Genomic DNA, 20,769 nt, shown 5'->3' with positions numbered 1-20,769 from the left:
TTTCCTACGATTTTATTATATATAGATGTTCCGCGCGTAATCGCGCTTCGCTTGCGTAATTTAGGAATTTCACGCAACCGTACATTTCGCAGGAAAAAATATGCTATGTGGTCTATTCTTCATGTTTGCCAAATAACATAAAAATTATTCCAGTACCTAGTTCATAAGATAATAAGAAATTCCATATAATTTCCCCCGTTTTTTTCCACATTTTTATCTATTTCTTCGCTCTTATTAGTCATAGCGTGATAAAATATAGCCTATAGCCTTCCTCGATAAATGAGATATCTACACTGATTTTTTTTTTAATCAGACCAGTAGTTTCTGAGATAAGCGCGTTCAAATAAGCCCTATCATATAATTTCCCACGTTTTTTCCACATTTTTCTCTATTTCTTAGTTTCTATTAGTCTTAGCGTGATAAAATATAGCTTATAGCCTACCCCGATGAATGGGATATCTAACATTGAAAGAATTTTTCAAATCGGATAGGTAGTTCCTGAGATTAGCGCGTTTATATAAGCCCTCTCATATAATTTCCCCCGTTTTTTCCACATTTTCCTCTATTTCTTCGCTCCTATTAGTCTTAGCGTGATAAAATATAGCCTACAGCCTACCTCAATGAATGGGCTATCTAACATTGAAAGAATTTTTCAAATCGGATAAATAGTTCCTGAGATTAGCACGTTCAAATAGGCCCTTTCATATAATTTCCCCCGCTTTTTCCACATTTTCCTCTATTTCTTCACTCGTATTAGTCTTAGCGTGATGAAAAATAGCTTGTAACCTTCTTCGACTAATGGGCTATCTAACACTGAAAGAATTTTTCAAATCGGACCAGTAGTTCCTGAGATTAGCGTGTTCAAATAAGCCCTTTCAAATAATTTCCCCCCGTTTTTTCCACATTTTCCTCTATTTCTTCGCTCCTATTATTTTTAGCGTGATAAAATATAGCCTATAGCCTTCCTCGATAAATGGGCTATCCAACAGTAAAAGAATTTTTCAAATCGGACCAGTAGTTCCTGAGATTAGTGCGTTCAAACAAACAAACAAACTCTTCCCAATTATAATATTAAGTATAGAATAAATGCTGTAAAAGCTACTTGAATTGGCCAATAGGTGGCACTACTGTCGTCAAGTTGAATCACCAATCTAGGACAGAGTTGAATACTACAACCTACATAGTTTTAACTATAGCTAGTCTCTAGAATGTAGGTTACATTCTAGAACATTATTTGCCGTTATAAAGAAAAATGTTTTTGTATGTACATTTATCATTATAAAAATTGTTTTGTAATTATAAGTTCTAGTAGATTAATTGCAGTGTTAAAACTTAAAATAAAACACAAAACTTATGTTGTTTCAATTAATTTATTGCTATTTACACAGAATAAACTTCGAAATGGGCATAATGGTATACCAGTATAAATTGTTTCATTCAAAGAAGAACAAAAGAAACTTAAAATAACTTATATCCTACAAATGCAAATAATTTCACGTTCTGTCTTTGTAATTAAATGCGAATATTTTTTCTCATATTTCAAACTCTTTTCACAATCCTCTAGTAAGTAGGTACCCACTGTTATGTTAATTCAGTTATACAGTCTCTTCTTACTTTACATCTTACCATATTAGGGCTGCCATCCGTCCGGATTTCCCCGGATTTGTCCTAGTTTGAAGGGCGTCCGGCGAGCGTCCGGCCGGGTTTTTGGAAAGTGTCCGGGGAAAATCCGGACACTTTTGTTGAGAAAAGTTTAACTTTAGTCATGAAGCAATTATAAACAGAAGATAAAACTCGCTAAGGATACACTTTTCTTGCGCGGACTTGAGTTACGTAATCAGATTTTTACAAACTCTTGTTGGAAAAGCAAAAATTGGTAAGACGTAAAGTAATCATAAATACTGTTTAAGGGGGATATTAGATTATCATATATATTGGATCCGAGATCATTGAGTCAATGATATTGGATAATGTAATATAGACATATGATTCATTTCTTCCTTGATCATAGATTTTTGACATTTGCTGAGAGATTGGATCCAATACGGTCATAGAAATAGGTGTTGCCAGTTATTTAATATAAAGAAGAGTTTTTAATTTCTTGTTCGTTAATATGTTTCAAATAATGTAATTATTTTTCTAATTATATATTTGGATAATCTTGCTGAAATAACAAAAAACAACCCATATTAAAAATGACGATGTCTTTTGACAAATCGAATTCTCTGAGATCTAGTAACCCTGACGTCAATACCTGTCAGCGTTAGCGCTCTCCATTGGCTATTGAAACCACATATGACGTAAAATAGGATCAATGAAATATGATAATGTAATACGCAGATATGATCAAATGGTCATATATATTGGATCCTATATATGATTATAGAAATGATCCAATATAAATGATAATGTAATACCCCCCTAAGACTGGGTTGCACCAACTAACTTTAACTTTAACTGTCACATTAACTTTAACTTTGACTACAGTGCAAAATGTCAAATCTTTGGGTAAAGTGAAAAATGGACGCCATCAAGACGGCATATTTAACCGTAACCATAGAGCTCGACAAGGTTTTAAATGCACGTGGCGAAAAAAGGAACTAACGCTGTCATCATACTTAGGGCGCATTTTCATTAGATAATCGTTAACTCGTACGATATACAGCATTCGGGGAGTCTATGACAACTAATGACGCATTTTTATTGGTCGTGGCATGTGTTTCAGAAATCTCCCGCACCCCGCATGCGGACCCTATCGACCAGTGAAAATGCGCCAAAAAACCGCCATTTTTGACAGTTCTCCTTTACCAGCAGCGCCCCCGCCCACGCGCATTTATAACCTTGTTGGATCAGCTGTCATCTGTCAATTTCTCCGGGCAAAGTTAGGGGAAAGTTAAAGTTAAATTTAGCTTAACTATAACCATAAATTTAACTTTACCCACGCCTCTGGTGCAACCCAGTCTAAGAGGTGTCCGGGAAAATAACCATATTTCGCCCAAATGTCCGGGAATTTTGTCGGGCCTGACCGGCAAAGGCAATTCAGATGATGGCAGCCCTATACTAGATAAGTGATACGAAGTTTACCGGGTCGGTAAACCTCGTATCACTTCTCTACCCATATACTTACCTTCTTTCTTACCTTCCTTGGGCTTCTACGAATATTTCAAGACCAAAATTAGCCAAATCGGTTTAGCCACTCTCGTGTTCTACAACGCAATCTCGTTGTAGAACACGAGAGTGGCTAAACCGATTAAAGATCAAAGTAGAATTAATTTTCATAATTTAATAGACAGAGACATAAAAAGCTGACATATACATAAAGAACTGTGAAACAAACCTTTCAGTTAACTTTTAACAATTATGTACCAATTCTTTACACTCGATAAACTTTTATAAACAAAACAAACACCATTTTAAATGGTCCTTAGTCTAAATTCTCTTATTGACTAGACATAATAGAGATCAAAATTCAAAACATTATGAAATCAGTATCAGCTAACAATATTACAATATTCCTAGTACGATAGCAGTGAGATTCTTTAAGCGATTAGCACGTATTTTTTTTACTAAATTAAGTATTTAGAAAAAAATATATATGTCTAAATAGAAGTACGGTCTACTCAACATAGGTTTCAAAGCTTCTGGACCGATTCTGATGAAATTTGACAAAGATATAGACAGCCTTTCCCAAAGTGGGTGATAAGGCCCCCCTTGCGGTCGCTGAAGGTGTGTTTTGTAACTTAATTTACAACATAATTTGTTCTCAAAGTGGGCCCTGATATAGAATATAGGAAGCCTTCAAGCCCCATAAGAACACCGGTGACCGCGACAACAATAGAATACAATAATTATAGCATTTCCAAGAATCCCCGATCGAAGGATTAACTACCCTTTTTTGTCCCATCAAAATGAACGGGATAGATTTAAATTTTAAGCATTCCTTTTTTTACCTTTGCCACATGTTTACGTATAGATTTTAATTATTCGTAGCATATAGAATTTTAAATATTAGCAAAAATTACTACTCAAGTACTGTGTAAAAATATAAAGTATACTTTATAGTTTATACCTAATTATAAACAAAAAGTACTAAATACATATAAGCTGTATGTTTTATAATATTAAGTTTTGTAATATTGTCAAAATGTATCTTATTAAAGTTATAAAACAAAATCGTATTAGTGAAATACATTAAATACTTACATATTTGTACAACCAGAAGATTTTGTTTTCCTTAGAAACAACTCTCTCTTGTTATTCATTCAAAACTTAAATTATCTTTTCATAATTGATAATATTAAAGTAAAATGACAAACTTATAAAACTTACAACCACAGTGACATAAAAACTTGCATACTTTGCTCCAAGTCACAAAACTTGAACATTATTATCACAATCATAAATGCAAGCGTAGACTAGTATAGCAACTTTGGACCAATCTTTTCACATTTCTCCACGGCGTTTGGTCCAAGTTTGTGGTCCAGGAATGCGCGTGCGTCGTTCGGAGCCGGTGCCTGATGGCCAGCAAATTGTATCTGAGAACATTTAATAATATTATGTTTCACAAAATATAAGTCTCATTAATTTAGGTGCTGGCTAAAAGTACTAGAGACCGTATTAGAGATTTTTCTAATGATAGTACAGTGTTACCGTTAGTCCGTTACAATGTATTTGAGCAAATTGTAGTGGTGAAAGCACACTTAGTGTAAGTACTCACATACGGTTTTGCTCGATCGAGCAATCATGTAGAGTAAAAACCACGGCTCGGGCACACACATTCAGCATTGCTCGATAGTTTTACTCCTGTTCGAAGGAAATTAGCTACGAATAATAAAAACTAGTGTCAAAAACATTGTCAAGCTGGCTCGATTCGAGTCTTCAAACTGGCTGGATGCGAGCCTTCGAGCTGTGAGTTTTGCGGTCCACACGGTGGTTTTGGCTCGATTTCGAGTAAAACTATCGAGCAAAACCATATGTGAGTACTTAGCATTAAAGGCGATGCATTGGCATTAAAAAATACACCTTAATTCCTAGCTTAATTTTATAGTGAAAACAGAAATCGCGAGGGCATAATGTTGTGAAAGGGTACATTTATATTTTACTGACTTACTTTAAAAAAAACTACCTGAGCTAGCGGATGCAAATGCCTCTCATGGAACTCTCTCTGATGTGCCATGACCCAGTCAGCGGGCCACATGGTACCGTTCCTCGCCGCAAACGGCAGTATCAGCACATACACTCGGTTAGTAGCGGAGTAGGCCACTCTGTAGTAGTGGCCTTTAGTCGCTCGTTCCCATACGTAGCCGTCGTTGTCTGCACCACCTCGCTGCAGCCATAGCACTCGTGATACGTCACCGCTGTGGATCCCGATTTCCGCGTACTCGACGTAAGGGAGGAGGTCACTACTGTAAAATAAATACAAACAATAAACATAATATATTTATTTAAAAAATATATAATTCAATAAAACATGTCAATTTGCGGACAAGATCAGCGCAGGGCCATTAAATGGCCGTACAGACCACCTACTGCCTATTGTAGGGATCTCCGAGCAATCATATCTCGCCCGCAAATAATATTCTTTGTTATAAGACTCTAGACAAGTAATATTCTGAATACACAGCCTTTTATAGTTAACATTCTTTGCAAACTAGGTCTCAAAATTCGATCTTACGGAATACCAATAAAGCATGATACAGTATAGCCGATTATGTTTAGAGGTAATATTTCTAAAATTACCAAAAATGCAGATTAGCATAGTTTACTCATGTTATAGTAAAAATTAACTTTGATAGGGATAGACGGTAATTATTTCTTTAGTATTAGTTTGATCTACCTGACTATAGCCCCCAATAGCGACGTAGTCTCCAGCCAGCAGCGCGCGCCGGCCTGCGTCAACACGCGCAACACGTGCGTCACGGCGCGTCGGATGTTGCGGCGGCAGCACGGCGGCGTGTTCCGACCCGACAACACGTACGACGGCGTACCTTGTACAGGTGGGAAGCACCGCTGAAACATCGTAATTGGTATTAACCAGCTATCGCCAACCCGCGGCCCGCCGACACCGATGTTAAACCATCCCGAAAAATCACGTCTACCAGTAAAGCCGCCATGAAAGTCGTGATTTTTTTTTCCACTTTAGTATCCTTAATTTTTAAGAATGTTATTTTTTAACCAAAAAATATTAGTTGCGGCCCGCGACACCAAGACGAGAGCGTGTTTGTAATCCGTACAAAAAAAGGTTGAGGACAACTGGAATTAACCATTACATTGAGATTTTCCCAAAGTTGAAAGAAAAAAAAAACAAAAAAAACTTTTGTCATTAGTAAGATCGACATAGAAATCATAACTTCTTACATAAAAATATTTCAAGAAAATACTTGCAGGCATGGCATAGAAAAATAATAAAAATAACAAGATTTTCTCAATGATATTTTCTAGAAATTATTCCTAGCTAGATCGATTTATCGCTCTCGAAACCCACTACACATCTTATATCTTTAAACGAGCAATTCTTAATCGTATCGTACCGTAAATAATTCTTAATTGGAATCTCGGAATCGGCTCCAACGATTTTGAATACTAAATTTCATGAAAATCGTTGGAGCCGATTCCGAGATTCCAATTAAGAATTATTTACGGTACGATACGATTAAGAATTGCTCGTTTAAAGATATAAGATTAGGTGCTTCTTACATTGAAATATGTTTACATCATAGACACAGATCATAATATATACCGCATGTATATGTACCATCGAGGAAGTTGATTCCTATGCAATTGACAGACCAACGTTATTTGGTCGAATATGTCAATTCAATGTTAATTGTGATCTGTCAGCTGGGTTTGACGCAACGCAACCTACTTAGGTCCCCGATTTGCATAGGAATCAACTTCTCTGATATTACTTCGCGTGCCATATCGCGCTCCCAAACGACGAGCAATGCTCGTCTTTCGAAAGTATATTCTTTAGGCCCAATTTCACCAACGACTGTTAAAGTTAATGCTGGAATTAGTATTACGTTATCTCTTTCGGTTTATATGAATGAAAGAGAAGACATTACATTTTAACAAGCTGTTAACACTAACAGACGTTGGTGAAATTGGGACTTAGTCTGCTATCGGAATCGGACGTCAATTGGAATTTTTAAAATGCCTATATGCCTAAAAGTGCCGTATTGAGCTGAAGAAATTCAAATAAAAACCTAGATAATGGGCACTTTTCTTATCATCGGTACGTCACAGTTAGGGTTACCAGGCCTAAAAATGCAAAATCCTGTCTGACATGTCTAAAAATCCTGATTTTGAAAAAAAAAGTCCGGTCACACACCTGTATTAAATAAAAATCATAGTATTAAAGTACGTTTTTCTTTACTTATATTATATAGACCCATATTTTTGGATAGCAACCGTTACATACAAAAAGTTGTTATTTCCAGCTATTTCGCAATAAAATTGTTCACACGTCACATGTTTATAGTTATATTGCGTAAGCAATATGGCCTCACTAACTCCACTGAAAGTCTGTTTCTCTCTTTGGTCCTCTGAGAAGTCCACTGGTTGCGTTCCGGGACTTCCGGGTTCAGTGCGTGCGGCACTCATCGCTTGAGCGGGCGGGAGGACATGCAAGAATGACAAAAATCCGGTCTGACGTAAAATCCGGGCGGAGTCCGGTCTAACACGTAAAAATCCGGTCTATACCGGCTTTATCCGGTCAGATAGTAGCCCTAGTCACAGTAGTCAGTAGCTATAAAAAAAGTGGCACACTCGTTTTCATACAAATGGAGCGACATGCGGTATCTATCTTGATCTTTATCTGTGGTTTACATACAGATACTGCAGTCCAGTGACAAAAACCTTTACACCCTTTAATTAAATTGTAAGCCTTTTTGTCACTGGATTGTCTTGGTTTGTTTAGATTTGTCTTGCTAATTTAACAGGTTTGTTTTTATGTTAAAGGGCTTTCTAACTGAAGCTTATACTTCCAAAAACACACATTGTTTACTTTTACATTTAACATAATAACATTTAGGTTCATGGTTAACAATAATATGGATGTTTAAACATGATTAAAAAGTAGTGTCCGACCGAAACTGATTTTTCAGCCGAAACCGAAACCGAACTTTCGGCCATACTCTCAGTTTCGGCCGAAACCGAAACCCAAAATTTGGTAAAACATTTAAAATTACGATTATTTACTGAAATTTATTGATTTTTAACATAAATCAAAACTTTTTAAACTAAAGTACCACATTGAATCTTTTACTTTTTACGACATTTCTTAAAATAAATATTATTAATCTTGGACTCGAATATGTTCCCTAGAAACTTTTTTGCACTATATTCCATTTTAATACGATTACAAGTCGGCGCGATTTCACCAAATAAATTAAACGCGCTTAGCGTACACTAAACCGGTTCTAAACTTATAAACACTTTTTAAATAACACTCAATAAACATAAAATAAACTCGTTCATATCAAATCCAATTTTTATCTTCTGAACGCCCAATATTCAAGTTTTAACTTCATAAAACACATTTAAGAGGATACACCAGGGGCTAGAGAAATGAAAAAAAAGTACTTGTAATATCTATAGCTGTCTCCCTTACCTCAAGCCTATACCGCAGAACGCGATAGAGACAACTGCAGAAAATCCAGAAAATCAACGATTCGTTGTCCCCTGATTCCTTCTCCAAAACTTAACCGATTTAAGTAGTTTTTTCATTAAAGATTAAAAAAAGGATTGAGCTGTGTTCCTATGTGTTGTATAATCTAGCCAAATCTGTTTTCTGGACGTTTGAACACAGCGGAAAATCTGGCCATTTTTTTGGGTTTTTGAACGTTCATATCTTATTTAATAATTAAATTATGAAAAAAAAGAAAACATAGGGACATTGTATTAGTGGCCGTAGATATTCAGGAAAAAAAATTATAACTCTACTAGCATTATCCAGGGAGGAAACAGGGGACAACGTTTGTATGGAAAAAAGGGCGGTGTGGACTCCTCTTAAGTCCTGTCAGTGTAGTGTCATGACAGATTGAAAAACACAGACGAATAAATTGTAAAGATGACAGTTTTGACAGATGCGTTTGGTTAGCTTATTTATCGTTTCTTGCTATTTTCTTAATAAAATAACGTGACAAGGCTCCAAGATGATAAAAACATATATAAATCATCGCGTAATGTAACGTAAACTAACTTTAAGATTCATTAATCGTGATTAAAAGAAGAATGTAAAATCTATTTGAAACAAACGAGATTTACGTCGCCATAATATAAAGGCGTTCATTGTTCCATGAGAACTTAGTTTAATAAAACGAAATTTTAAGTGTGATTTGTGAAATTCCCCTTAATGTATTACAACGAAGGAGTACCCTAAGAAACAAGAGCAGAAGTTATTTCAAGTCATTTTATTTAGGTGCGATTTCACCAAAAAAAAATAGAACGCGCTTAGTGTGCATTAAAACGGCTCTAAACGTATAAACGCGTTTATAGCACCAAATTGTATTTTACCAACATAACGTTCACAGCAAATCCAAGTTTTATCTTCAGAACGTCTAATGTTGTAAGGTTGAACTTCATAAAAGCCGTTAAAGTCCTGTCAGTGTAGTGACATGGCGAATCAAAAATCATAGACAAAAAAAATGTCAAGATGAAAGTTTTAAGAGATGCGTTTGGGTGATTTATGTATCGTTTCTTGCGTTTTTGTTGATAAAATAACGTAACTAGACTCCGAAATGATAAAATAATGTTAAATCATCGCGTGACTGTCACATAAACTTAGATTTATTAATCGTGATTAAAAGAAGATTAGGAAATCCATTTGAAACAAAACGAGATTTACTACCACAAACACAAAACCGTAGGAACGCGTTCAATGAGAACTAAGTTTTATAAAACGAAGTTGTGTGATTGGTGAAATCCTCCCTTAGACATTAACGACGTACTACTGAAAACACAATCAATTGCAGTATATTATTTTTATTGGGAAACATGGACACGACTGCGGTCCTAGTTCAAAATGAAATTACTAAGCAAACTTGCAGTTGGTGTCACATTTTTTTTTTTGCTCCAGAAGGCATTTTGCCACTAAACTTAAAAAATATACTGAGGGCCGCAAGAGTGAAGCTTATGGGGAAGAGGGCTAGTTAAGATTTTAGCAGGGTAGGAACGGTCTAAGAGAATGCGTGTCCATAGTTAAAAGCTAATTATAAATATTTAAATAAAACGCGTGGTAAAAGGAAAAGAGTGAGGCGAGATGTTTTCTAGACAAATCTCGCAAAATGTATCCTAATATTATCTATACTAATATTATAAATGCGAAAGTATTCTAATCTAATTTAATCTGAAAAACAATTAAATAGATGGTGGCGGAATGGGGAATGGGGCCTCGCTGACAAGCAAGCACGAGTTAACTGCGAAGTTTACTGAACGACGCATGAGTTTCGGCAGGGCCGAAAGTTTCGGCTATATTTTGGCCGAAACCGAAACTAAGGCCGAAACTAGATTTTTTGGCCGAAACTGGCCGAAACCGAAACCGAAAGTTCGGTCGGTCACTATTAAAAAGAAATGTACCTGTGTTTCCTTTTTGCAGCCATACCACTGCATCCTTCCATCTTCTCTAACAACTGCTTTAACTCCTAGGTCCTTGTACAGTGAGAGTCGGTAATCTTTGTTACGTCTACTAGATTTCTGTTTTAATGCTGGAGTTTTTAGTACACTCCTGCCAGCACCAAATTTACCTTCAATAATTTGTACCTGTTAAATAAAATTAATAATTTTTTATTCAATCTGATATATTTTTCAACATTATTACTAAATGTTTGTTATTATTTAATTACACAATGCAACATAAGTATTACCTTAATTTTCTTAACAGTCAGTTGTAAATATAATGACTCTGGAAAGGGAAAGATGAATGGTTGAGGCAATGTTTGCAGGATAGAGTTTTTGACCATTAACACATGCTGGCCGTGGACTGCATCACACAGTTTTCCGGAAGCGTCTTTATGGTAAAGTAGAGTCCAGTCAGCATAGTTCCAAGTCACATGTTGACATATTAGGTGTGCATTACCAGTGGCCACAGCTATCGCCTGTGCCGGGTACGTAGTAGCCGCAAGGTACATCTGTTGCAAAACCCTTCTCGACACCCTCGTTGAATCAGGTACAAATAGCACATACTCTGTGGTTATATAAGTGAATGGATCTAGATCGTGCGGTGACTTATCCAGTTTCAACTCCAGAGATACGATCCTGACGTTCTTTAGGGTTTGATTCGTCGCGGAGAACTGGAAAGGCGGATACTGTGTTCTCTCGCACAACACGACGATAGCTATGTTCGGATACGCGGCCACGAACGATTGTACACACTCCGCGATGTCGTTCTCGAAATCTTCAAACTGGCGAAACACAATAGTGACGGACTTCGATAAGTGTCTCGAATTGTGGGAGTGTGCTAATCCAGGAGGTATCGTCACAGGAGCGATCGGATACAACTTATAGTGTGAGTGAAAATATAGACAGTAAATTAAAATAACTATTGCCGCTAGAATATAGAACTTAAACATCAAGCGGCACTTCAACACGCGATAAAACATTTTTGTTTCTCTGAAATACTATTTAATTCATAACACAAGGTAATGAGTTGCACAGAGAGATTTTGGGGTATTTTCCTTGACGTGTTGATGAGAAACCATTTAAAGGATGGATGTTTTATATTGCTGTCGAAAATAAACATTAAACGCCTAATACATCCTAATAAATTTATTTTGGCGACGAACATGCGATTTGAGAAGCGCAATGTTTATAATATTTTCGCAGAATTTCTGTCAAATTGACAAATGACATTTTATTTTTCATAATATGGCGCTCGGCTTTTTAATCAAGTCGAAAGTCTAGTAAAAGCACAGAATATATATTAGTAGTACCAACAGAAGTCCAACTCGTGAAACCCATTTAAAAAAATAACAACTCTTGTTGCGATATTATAAAGTTCAAATTCCGACCGCGCAGTGCTAGGTGCCTTTAATTATATTTGCCTACATGTGCGCTCTCTTTCTATCGCGTAAGAGGTACCCTTTCTGACGAAATCAAGGTTGTCACCTTTTAGAAATAAAATAATCTTCTTTTAATTACTATAGCTATTGATAGCAAATTTTTTTATAGTAATAATCAAATTTTAGTAACCCAACGTATATTTTATAATAGTTTTATATTCGATTATAGTGTAGGAGCTGGTCAGGATTTTTTTACAACTTAAACATAGTAACTTGTGTTTATTTATGTGTAGTATGCGGTTTGTTTATAACAAACTTTGTTCTTTTTTTGTATTTTAAAGTTTTAAATTATTACTTTATTGAAATATTTCTTTGACTTTTTTCAATTGTTCATATTTATCAGATTAATAATGATTCTGTCACAGCGGTTAAATCAGTACGTAGATATATGCGAATAAAAAATCTTGCGCGCGCGTCACCGCTAGCTTGTGAGTCCCTTGTAATCTGCCCCTTTAAAGGGATACTTACAGTTCGATACCTACCTAAAGGCGCGAGTGGATCAGGCCTGGTAAAAGTCTAAAAAAGTAGTCAGTAAAGTCAACAAGTCAAGTCAGTTGTTTTAGTAAAGTGGTAGACCCTTTACTAAAACTTTCGATGGATTTTTGGAGGGAACACAAAATGAAGTTTATTGAACGTTTATTGAAGTTACACACTTGTCCATGACATCGAATATAATATAATAGTTAATATTCTACCAACATTACACATTAAAAACCGAAATAACACAATTTTAGGAAAATAATATAAAAACACAACGTCACTCTTTCGTATACCTACCTACCCAGCAAAACTCCAAATGACATTTAGCTTGCTACACATTAATCTCAATGTAGGCAGTACTGCCTACATTGATTTGCCATTTGCATTGTGATTTAATTTTCTGAAAGAATTAGACTGCGGGGCTAAAATGAACGCTTTGAAGAATCATGATATGAATCATAGCATGATTCATTTTTCTAAAATCGCAAAATGCAACTCTGCTTGCAATTCATTTCTGTATTTTTGTACTGATTGGACATTCATTGTCAGTTTGACAGTTTTGACAATTCATTTCCTGAATTGAGGAATTGCTAAATGTGACGCTTCGATCACTGAAGATGTGACGATTTTAGCCCCACTGTCCTTTACCACTGACCACATCCTCGTTTACACTTTACTTGAGACATAGATAAAGTATTATAGTATAGATGTATTTTTAGCCCGTCATCGCGTGGCCATTTTGTGCTTATTTTCACACAAGTAGTGTGCGTTTATAATTCAGCATTCTACTCCCAAGATGTGCCATCGTTTACCAAATCATTGACCCTATAATAGGCTTTGGCACAAAACGTTCTTTGACTACTTTTTTACATTTATTAATCGAAAGTTCCCATTTGAATATCAAGGAGTCACCTCGATTTCTCATGGTTTCCATCACCAGACCACCACTTTTGTGAACATGATACCTACTCGGAACAATACAATGTACAACAAAAGAAAAATTTTGAAAATCGGTTTATAAACGGCGGAGTAATCGTTGAACATACATAAAAAATATATCCACAGCCGAAAGTCTAGACTCCTCCTGTTTGAAAGTCGGTTAAAAATAATTGTAATAAAAAATATTATGATATTTTATGATATGTATTTAATTTAAGAATAAAATATAATATAATATGTGTGTTGTTTACTTTCAACGTTTACTTTCAATGTAAGGGCTGATTTACCAGATAGATTTACCTGAGTAATAAATAAGTAACTTTATAATGTGTTATGTGTATATTATTTACCCCTATAAGAACCTCATGTCATAACATATCCGACGATTGAAAAATCATTCCAAAAGAAAACGTGTATCTACTTTTCTTTTTTGCCAATTTTTTTTTTTATGAAAAAAGGGGGCAAACGAGCAAACGGGTCACCTGATGGAAAGCAACTTCCGTCGCCCATGGACACTCGCAGCATCAGAAGAGCTGCAGGTGCGTTGCCGGCCTTTTTATGGGTAATAGGGGAGGGTAGGGAAGGGAATAGGGGAGGGTACGGAAGGGAATAGGGGAGGGTACGGAAGGGAATAGGGGAGGGTACGGAAGGGAATAGGGGAGGGTACGGAAGGAAATAGGGGAGGGTAGGGAAAGGAAAAGGGTAGGGGATTTGGCCTCCGGTAAACTCACTCACTCGGCGAAACACAGCGGAAGCGCTGTTTCACGCCAGTTTTCTGTGAGGACGTGGTATTTCTCCGGTCGAGCCGGCCCATTCGTGCCGAAGCATGGCTCTCCCACGTCTAAACGTCTACGTCCAATTAAAATTTATGATACCTAATTTGAAATACAAATCTGTCAAAGCTGCATATTATTTATTTCTTATAGAAACTCAGGTAAAATAACTCGAACGGACTATACTATCGATAGTAAAATATACATCACTAGCACACGCAGACATTGACAGATCGAAAATGGTCACGCATTTTCGGGTTGTCAGGTGGTCTATACGACAGTATTTATTAAGTCTATGACATCTATACTATAATCAGACATGATACTTACAACTAGACTGTGCACTGTGGCGCAAAAAACGGTCCGAGTGAGAGGGCCCCCGGTGGTAGTGTGTCTCTTTCTAATGTGGTGACCATAACCAAACAGCAAAATATGAGACTACCTAACCATACAAATTCAGGTATTCTGATATCCATCCTACCTAACTACAGGTATGTACCTAATTTATTTAAAAGTAAATAATCGGCCAAGTGCGAGTTGGACTCGCGCATGAAGGAAGGAATCTGTAGCGTTAGAAAGTAAAAGTTGAAAAATATTGTTTCCTATACCAAACACAGATTGTAAATTGTGTTTTGTATAGGAGCCCCCCATAAACTTATATTTGGTGCATCTCCAATAATTCTAATTCATGTTTACCCTAAAGATTAAGATTGTTGTTTTTACTTTCCCGTAGAAGGAATAGCAACTACCTACTCATTATTGCACCCTGTCACCTTTCACACGACAATAATTCACCGTTTTTCATAAAAATATAATAAACTTTATTACGAAAAAGGACTTTTTCGTGTTGCAAATCGAAACACGAAAAACAAACAAACAACCAAAGCAAATCGCCATCTTACATTTAGTATTACCAGTACCAAAATATCTTATTACCACAGATACTGTTGCTCAGTTTTGAATTATACTTTCGAGTACAATCACCTAATATATTAATTATCAAAACTGTACAACTTCGTTTAAACACGTTTCCAAGTTTACGAAACGTTCGTATTGGCAAATTATTAAAAAGAAAAGTATTTCATTTTCTAACATTTTTATCAAAAGAAATGATTATGTGAGCTGGCAAGAAGTCAGACAAGGACACACTACCAGCGGGAACGCTCTCGCTCGGACCGCTTTTTGCATGCTACCGCTTAGAGGGAAACCTACCGTATTGTTAAAGAAATTGAACTCATTTTAGGAAAACATCGTTTTTGGGTGCGCTGTCTAGTTATAATGCCGGCTCTTGATATAGGCGAACGCGTTGGCCAACGCGTCTGCAGACGCGTTGGCCCAATGTGTAGAACGGGCGTTCGCGCGTTGGCCGTAGGTATTTAGACGTTGGCCGACGCATCTGCGAGCTTGCCGCGCGGGTCGGAAATGTCGGCAAAAGATCAAAGGACATTTGTCGCAAGCTTCGCGCTCCATCCACACATAGGCCGCGCGATCAGTTTGCCCGGAGTTATAATTATGATAATTATTATAATATGTAATAATTTTTGTATGTAATAATTTAATAAATAATAAGTAGGTAATAAAATAATTACTTATATTATTTTAATATTATAAAATATTATGTAAAAGTGAGTTTATTTCTTTGTTTGTTACGTTTTCTCGCCTTTTATTTATTTATTTCCAGAATACTCTTTAAAAACTTTTTCTTGTCCACATTTACAAAGTAATTATAAGCTGTGAATAAATAAACAGCTGCAGCTGTTAGCGACTAAACATCCATTTTGAATCCGTCCGCACATTGGCGCGATCCAAAGCATACTGAACGACCTTCCTATGTGTGGATTACTCACAAACGCCGTTGCAAGCGCACTGCCAACGCGTCTGCAGACGCGTTGGCCAACGCGTTCGCCTATATCAAGAGCCGGCATAAGTATCATGTCTCTGACTAGAATACTTTATCTATGCTCTGACTGACGTCTTATGCCGGCTCTTGATATAGGCGAACGCGTTGGCCAACGCGTCTGCAGACGCGTTGGCCCAATGTGTAGAACGGGCGTTCGCGCGTTGGCCGTAGGTATTTAGACGTTGGCCGACGCGTCTGCGAGCTTGCCGCGCGGGTCGGAAATGTCGGCGAAAGATCAAAGGACATTTGTCGCAAGCTTTGCGCTCCATCCACACATAGGCTGCGCGATCAGTTCGCCCGGAGTTATAGTTATGATAATTATAATAATATGTAATAATTTTTATATGTAATAATTTAATAAATAATAAGTAGGTAATAAAATAATTACTTATATTATTTTAAATATTATAAAATATTATGTAAAAGTGAGTTTATTTCTTTGTTTGTTATGTTTTCTCGCCTTTTATTTATTTATTTCGAGAAATTCTTTAAAAACTTTTTCTTGTCCACATTTACAAAGTAATTATAAGCTGTGAATAAATAAACAGCTGCAGCTGTTAGCGACTAAACATCCATTTTGAATCCGTCCGCACATTGGCGCGATCCAAAGCATACTGAACGACCTTCCTATGTGTGGATTACTCACAAACGCCGTTGCAAGCGCACTGCCAACGCGTCTGCAGACGCGTTGGCCAACGCGTTCGCCTATATCAAGAGCCGGCATCAGACAAATGACAGCTGACAGTTGTTTTCTGTTTTCGACTTTCGTGATTCATTGTCCATTGAAATTTGTCAATTGTCATAGAAATTTACGTGTGGTTTGTGCATTTTGTAAATTAAATACAAATTTTGGTACTTTTTAATCAATAAATTATCAACCTTTAGTGCTTATATTGTTCCTATTCTTCATTTATAAAAAAAACATTTTGTGTTGTAGGCTAAAATGGATGAAAGTAACTTCGAACCATTAGAGCCTTCTCTAAAGAATGTAATCGAGCAAACTTCTTTACGATGGATATTTGTTGGTGGAAAAGGTGGCGTGGGTAAAACTACATGCAGGTAACTATCCAAAACAACAACAAACTGTGATACTTGATCAAATTTGTACCTGTCAAATTCAATAATAATTTACCTTTCAGCTGTAGTTTGGCTGTTCAACTTTCGAAAGTTCGAGAGTCGGTTTTAATAATTTCCACGGACCCTGCGCACAATATATCCGATGCTTTTGATCAAAAGTTCTCGAAGGTTTGTATTGCAACATCTTTACCTCAATTTTTCTATAATATTCAACATTGACGGGCTTTGATCCAGTCAAGATCCTATCAAGCAGCAAATACATAGAGCAGTGTTTCCCAACCTGTGGTCCGCGAGTATTTGTTTGGGGGTGTCATCTCTGGACCATATGTAATCCGATTTTTGGCTGTTTATTTTATTAAGGGGGTCTGTGAAAACTGTGCTTGACTTCCTGGGGGTCAGTGGCTGAAAAAGGTTGGGAAACACTGACATAGAGTATACTTATATACCTCAAACAACTTTCATCTTAAGAGATTTTTCCCAAGCAGAATGTGTTTGATGCCAGTTAGCATTTTATGGGAATACCACTTCTTTATCAAGATGGAATCAACACTAAAATCAAAAGTACATTACTGTCAAGTAATTTAGCAGAATCTACCTACTGTGTAGTTTACTTTCATGCACATCAACAAAGAATATTAATTTCAGGTCCCGACAAAAGTGAAAGGTTTTGATAATCTATTTGCTATGGAGATAGATCCTAATGTGGGTATAACAGAGCTGCCCGAAGAGTATTTTGAGGGAGAGACGGAAGCAATGCGTCTCGGCAAGGGCGTCATGCAGGAGATTGTTGGGGCGTTCCCCGGCATTGATGAGGCTATGAGCTATGCGGAGGTAATTATATGCAAATCCACTTACATTGTTTATAATACATCAGCATTTCAATAAGTCATGATTTTTATAGTATTTTAACAATTTTTTTTCTTACAAGTATGCATTTGAAATACGGTAGTAAATTTAGTTTTTTATAAATGCATTAACTAAGATTCGGTACCCATTTCTAGTACTATTCATTAGTTACTGGGTTTTAAGTGGTTGATAGAATTAAATAAACATTGTTGTTTTATCTGTGGAACTATTTTAATAATTTGGCTTGTAAAACCTACCTGTTGATTACTACCTTTTGATTTCTGTCTCATTTATTGGCATGTGAAAAAATCATGTCACAAAATGTGTCATAAACTGGTGGATCAACATCCGCATTCATACCAGAGTGAACCTCACAAATAGAAGTAGAAGTGGCCCAATTTATGTATGTTTGATCACCAGCCTGTAGGTATATTGTCAATAATACTTAATCTCTATTGCTTTATTTATTTCAGGTGATGAAGTTGGTGAAGGGTATGAACTTCAGTGCTGTAGTGTTTGACACTGCACCGACTGGTCACACACTCCGACTGCTGTCATTCCCACAAGTTGTTGAGAAGGGACTTGGGAAGCTTCTCAATTTGAAATCCAAGGTGACGAAAAAACATTATATTAATAAAATCAATATTATGTTATGTTAGCAACATGAATGACAATGTTTAAAGCTAATATTCCTGAAGGGTGTAACAGTATTTTGGCTAGTGCGAACTGGCGAGATTTGATTGACTACTCAACTTATTAATTACTTGATTGAGAAAACACACTTCATAATAAGTATAAGAAAATAAAATTTATGTATAAAATAATAATCGTACTTGCTGTTGCTACTTTACTTTTAATAAACATTACTGAAACTTATTTGCATGATTATAGGTGGCGCCATTTATAAACCAAATGGCCACATTATTTGGTCTGGCAGACTTCAACTCTGATATATTCAGCAACAAAATGGACGAAATGTTGAGTGTGATCACACAAGTTAACACACAATTCAAGGATCCAAATCAAACTACGTTTGTGTGCGTGTGCATTGCGGAGTTCTTGTCGTTGTACGAAACAGAGCGGCTCGTTCAGGAGTTGACCAGATGTGGTATTGACACGCACAATATTATTGTGAATCAGCTGTTGTTACGTACATCAGCCCCGTGCGAACTCTGCGCAGCCAGACACAAGGTGCAAGAGAAGTACCTAGAGCAAATCGCAGACTTATACGAAGACTTCCATGTAACGAAACTGCCGTTGTTAGACAAGGAAGTCCGAGGCGCAGCCGCCGTCTCGTTCTTCTCGGAATACCTGATCAAACCATATGTTCCACCATCATAGAGTATTAGGTTTTAGACAATATGGGTTAGGGAAATATAGACTTATGTCAGCTGCAATGTGTTTATGTAAAACATTTTTTTGATATTTTTAGTTGATTTGCTTTTCGTTGTATTATATTATTTACCATAAAAATAAATTAATATTTACAGATTATTGATTTTGATTTCTGAAAATTTATTTTGTATTGACGTTTAGTTTCCCTTAATGTTAACAATGTCATGACTCCTGAAAAATGAAGTGGATAAAAAAAATACTACAAGAATTATAATAATTTATTTCAATAAAAAGAGGTACTTACAAATAACAAAAATGCATTAACAACTTCATATACTTTAAAAGTATTCACTCCTAATACTGCTATAAGCCTTATATATGGCAGTGTTTGTTAAAAAATTATACGACAACAGTAGTAGCATAACAACAGTAGCAACATAACATTCTAGAGGTAATTTACTTACTACAGTAGAAGACGCCAGTATGACGGTTCTAGCGTTGGATCAGTAGTTAATACTGTATCCTGTAGGCTGTAGCCTGTAGCTAGCCGTAGCCAGTATATAAATAAAGTTTCATTAACCGACTTTAAAAAAGGAGGATGTTTTGATGATACTTTTTATGTTGGAAAGAAGACATTTCATATGTGGTCCCATGATACGAAAATACTGTTTAAAGTCAAGCATTCAATAACATCTGCAGCACGCCAACTACTGTATCAATGTAAAATGTACAAAAACAATCCGATCAAAAGTCAAACCGCATTCATTAAACATTATATTATAAATGTTCTCTAAAACATATCATAAATGCCTGCATTTAGTTCTTATTGCAGCTGTAAAAAAACTTGTTTCTATTATAATAATTATCAATCTACTATTTTCTGAAAGGAATATGGGACACACTTTACTTCAATATATCTTATAAACGAAACGAAGTTAGATAAATAAGTTCACATTTTATTATATTGGAATTGTACTATTGGTAGTAATAATTTATATTTTTATCTCACTAACCTTAAAATAACATCATAAGGGCCACTTGAGTTTAAGAAATTTTGTAGAATAAATTAAATATTCAAATGAAGCTTAAGAACTTTTGGTCAATAAATAATGTCTTTAGACTGCACTTATTTCTAAGCAATAACAAAATACAAAGTAAGCTATACAGTATCTTCAGACTTAAGGTTTTTGCACATGTCAATAAATAAAAATAAGTGTTGGAAAATGAACTAATAATATTAATATCAAAGAATTTTACATGTAACTGTACATTTGTTTTCAACAAGATCTTTACAGGACAATCTTTACTTACCTACACATTCAATTTTAATACAACCTTGGGGCTTGGAACATAAAATGTA

The 20,769-nt window shown here is 35.9% G+C and overlaps 2 protein-coding genes across 5 annotated transcripts; one reads left to right on the top strand and one right to left on the bottom strand.

Annotated features, from left to right (window-relative positions):
• Window positions 1-1,296: 1,296 nt before the first annotated feature.
• On the top strand, window positions 1,297-19,531 carry LOC121737042 (ATPase ASNA1 homolog). Of its 4 annotated transcripts, XM_042128573.1 has the most exons (7): window positions 1,297-1,302; window positions 7,427-7,428; window positions 17,089-17,210; window positions 17,291-17,396; window positions 17,874-18,059; window positions 18,548-18,685; window positions 18,966-19,531. In XM_042128573.1, the coding sequence occupies exons 3-7, from the start codon at window positions 17,095-17,097 to the stop codon at window positions 19,413-19,415; spliced, it is 996 nt and encodes a 331-aa protein (XP_041984507.1). In that variant the 5' UTR covers window positions 1,297-1,302; window positions 7,427-7,428; window positions 17,089-17,094; the 3' UTR covers window positions 19,416-19,531. The 4 variants fall into 4 exon arrangements, with proteins under 4 accessions (XP_041984507.1, XP_041984505.1, XP_041984508.1 ...); XM_042128571.1 differs by lacking the exons at window positions 1,297-1,302; window positions 7,427-7,428 and adding an exon at window positions 16,942-17,003; XM_042128574.1 differs by lacking the exons at window positions 1,297-1,302; window positions 7,427-7,428 and adding an exon at window positions 16,949-16,969.
• Window positions 4,240-11,803, bottom strand: LOC121737041 (fukutin-related protein). The gene is made up of 5 exons (XM_042128569.1): window positions 10,866-11,803; window positions 10,579-10,761; window positions 5,837-6,009; window positions 5,126-5,405; window positions 4,240-4,535 (listed from the first exon to the last, which is right to left on the bottom strand). The coding sequence occupies exons 1-5, from the start codon at window positions 11,598-11,600 to the stop codon at window positions 4,416-4,418; spliced, it is 1,491 nt and encodes a 496-aa protein (XP_041984503.1). The 5' UTR covers window positions 11,601-11,803; the 3' UTR covers window positions 4,240-4,415.
• Window positions 19,532-20,769: the final 1,238 nt, after the last annotated feature.

Source organism: Aricia agestis, chromosome 20, assembly GCF_905147365.1.
Source record: "Aricia agestis chromosome 20, ilAriAges1.1, whole genome shotgun sequence".
NCBI lineage: Eukaryota > Metazoa > Arthropoda > Insecta > Lepidoptera > Lycaenidae > Aricia > Aricia agestis.
The sequence above is the reverse complement of the archived record's forward strand: the minus strand, read 5'-3'. Positions and strand labels throughout refer to the sequence as shown.